This window comes from Empidonax traillii, unplaced genomic scaffold (assembly GCF_003031625.1).
Source record: "Empidonax traillii isolate 1590-97213 ecotype Southwest subspecies unplaced genomic scaffold, ASM303162v1 scaffold816:size509043, whole genome shotgun sequence".
In the NCBI taxonomy this organism is placed as follows: domain Eukaryota; kingdom Metazoa; phylum Chordata; class Aves; order Passeriformes; family Tyrannidae; genus Empidonax; species Empidonax traillii.
In genome coordinates, this window is record NW_020956009.1 from 1 (window position 1) to 1,366 (window position 1,366).

The 1,366-nt window shown below is 56.8% G+C and overlaps 1 protein-coding gene across 1 annotated transcript; it reads left to right on the forward strand.

Moving 5' to 3' along the window:
• The first annotated feature begins 16 nt into the window (after positions 1-16).
• On the forward strand, positions 17-1,339 carry LOC114066818 (tyrosine-protein phosphatase non-receptor type substrate 1-like). The gene is made up of 4 exons (XM_027901808.1): positions 17-126; positions 277-627; positions 882-980; positions 1,314-1,339. Exons 2-4 carry the CDS (start codon positions 336-338, stop codon positions 1,337-1,339), a joined length of 417 nt encoding a protein of 138 aa, XP_027757609.1. The 5' UTR covers positions 17-126; positions 277-335.
• The last annotated feature ends 27 nt before the right edge of the window (positions 1,340-1,366 follow it).

The window sequence follows — 1,366 nt, forward strand, 5'->3', positions numbered from 1 at the left end:
TGTCCAGCAATGTGACAGTGGTCCTAGAGGAGCGGGACGTCCTCTCACGGCTCATCTGTGAGGTGCAGCACTCGGCATCACCGACCTCGCTGCTGGGGATCTACCAGCTCAACAGAGTCCTGAGAGGTGAGGGCTGGGGCATTTGTGCTGGGGTGTCCTGCTCCTGTGGGGCTGGGGGTCCTGGAGTGGGTACAGTGGGTCGTGGGGTGGGGACAGGACACCCTGATGGCAGCAGAGCCAGGGACGTCAGACAGCAGGCGCTGCCTCTCTTCCCAGTTTCCCCCAGTGTCGATGTGAGCGCTAACCAGACGAGCCCCGTTGAGGTGAACAAGACCATGAAATTCACCTGCCACGTGAAGGGGTTTTACCCAGCAACTGTGGCTGTTTCCTGGCTGGAGGACGGGGTGAAGATAAAGGAGGAGAAGGACTCCCGGCCGTCGGTGTTCCGCCAGGGCTTGTTGGAGCTGAGGAGCCAGCTGGAGGTGCAAGCGACAGAAGAGAAGAATGGGTCCATGTTCACCTGCCTGGTGGTCCACGATGCTCAGGCCCCTGTCAACCAGTCAGCCATCCTGTGGATCGCCAGCCCGGACCAGCAGGGACTGAGCAAGGGGTCCCAGATATACAGTGGTGCGTCAGAGCTGGGTGAGGTGCCTGCCAGGGTGGCTGTATGGTGTAACCTCCTGAGAAAGCCCAAAGCCCCATCAAAATCTGGTTGAAGGACTAAATCTCTGTACCAGGGGGATGGAGGGTGTGATAGTGGCAGGCTTCGAGCTGTCCTCCTCAGGGCTTCATGTATAACTGGGCCAACCCCAGTTGTGAGTCTGCAGGGACTGGGGGTACCAGGTTCCTGGGCCATGGTGACCTTTTCATTCATGTTTCAGGCAATTTGCTCATCTACATTGTGGTGGCCGTGGTCTGCTTGGTGCTGGCCCTGCTGGTGGCTGCAATTCTGTACCTCATCAGGACAAAGCAGATGAAGGGTAAGGGAGCTGAGTGCGTGGCAGGGAGGCAGCTTCTTTCTCTCTCTCACATTAGTGCTTGGACAATTCTTGGTGGCTCCTGCCCATTGGGATGATGGATAGAGGCGCCCTGGCTGTTTGCAGGCAGCAGAGAAAGCGCTCTGCTCTGTCTGACCCCTGCCCTCTCCTGTAGGGAATAATGGAGTGAAACTCTGGGCAAATGTAGGCATTTGCCTCTGGGAAGAGATGTCTCCTTGCCCTTGTAGCAGCCTCTGCTCCATGCCTGGGGAAATGGGGGGGGGGTTATGTTGTTTCCTGGATTATTTCTTTCCTAAACTATTTCTCTTCCAGCAGGTAAAAGCTCACCAACTGCCAGGTGAGTGCAGTTCTTCTCTAGTCACTGGGTA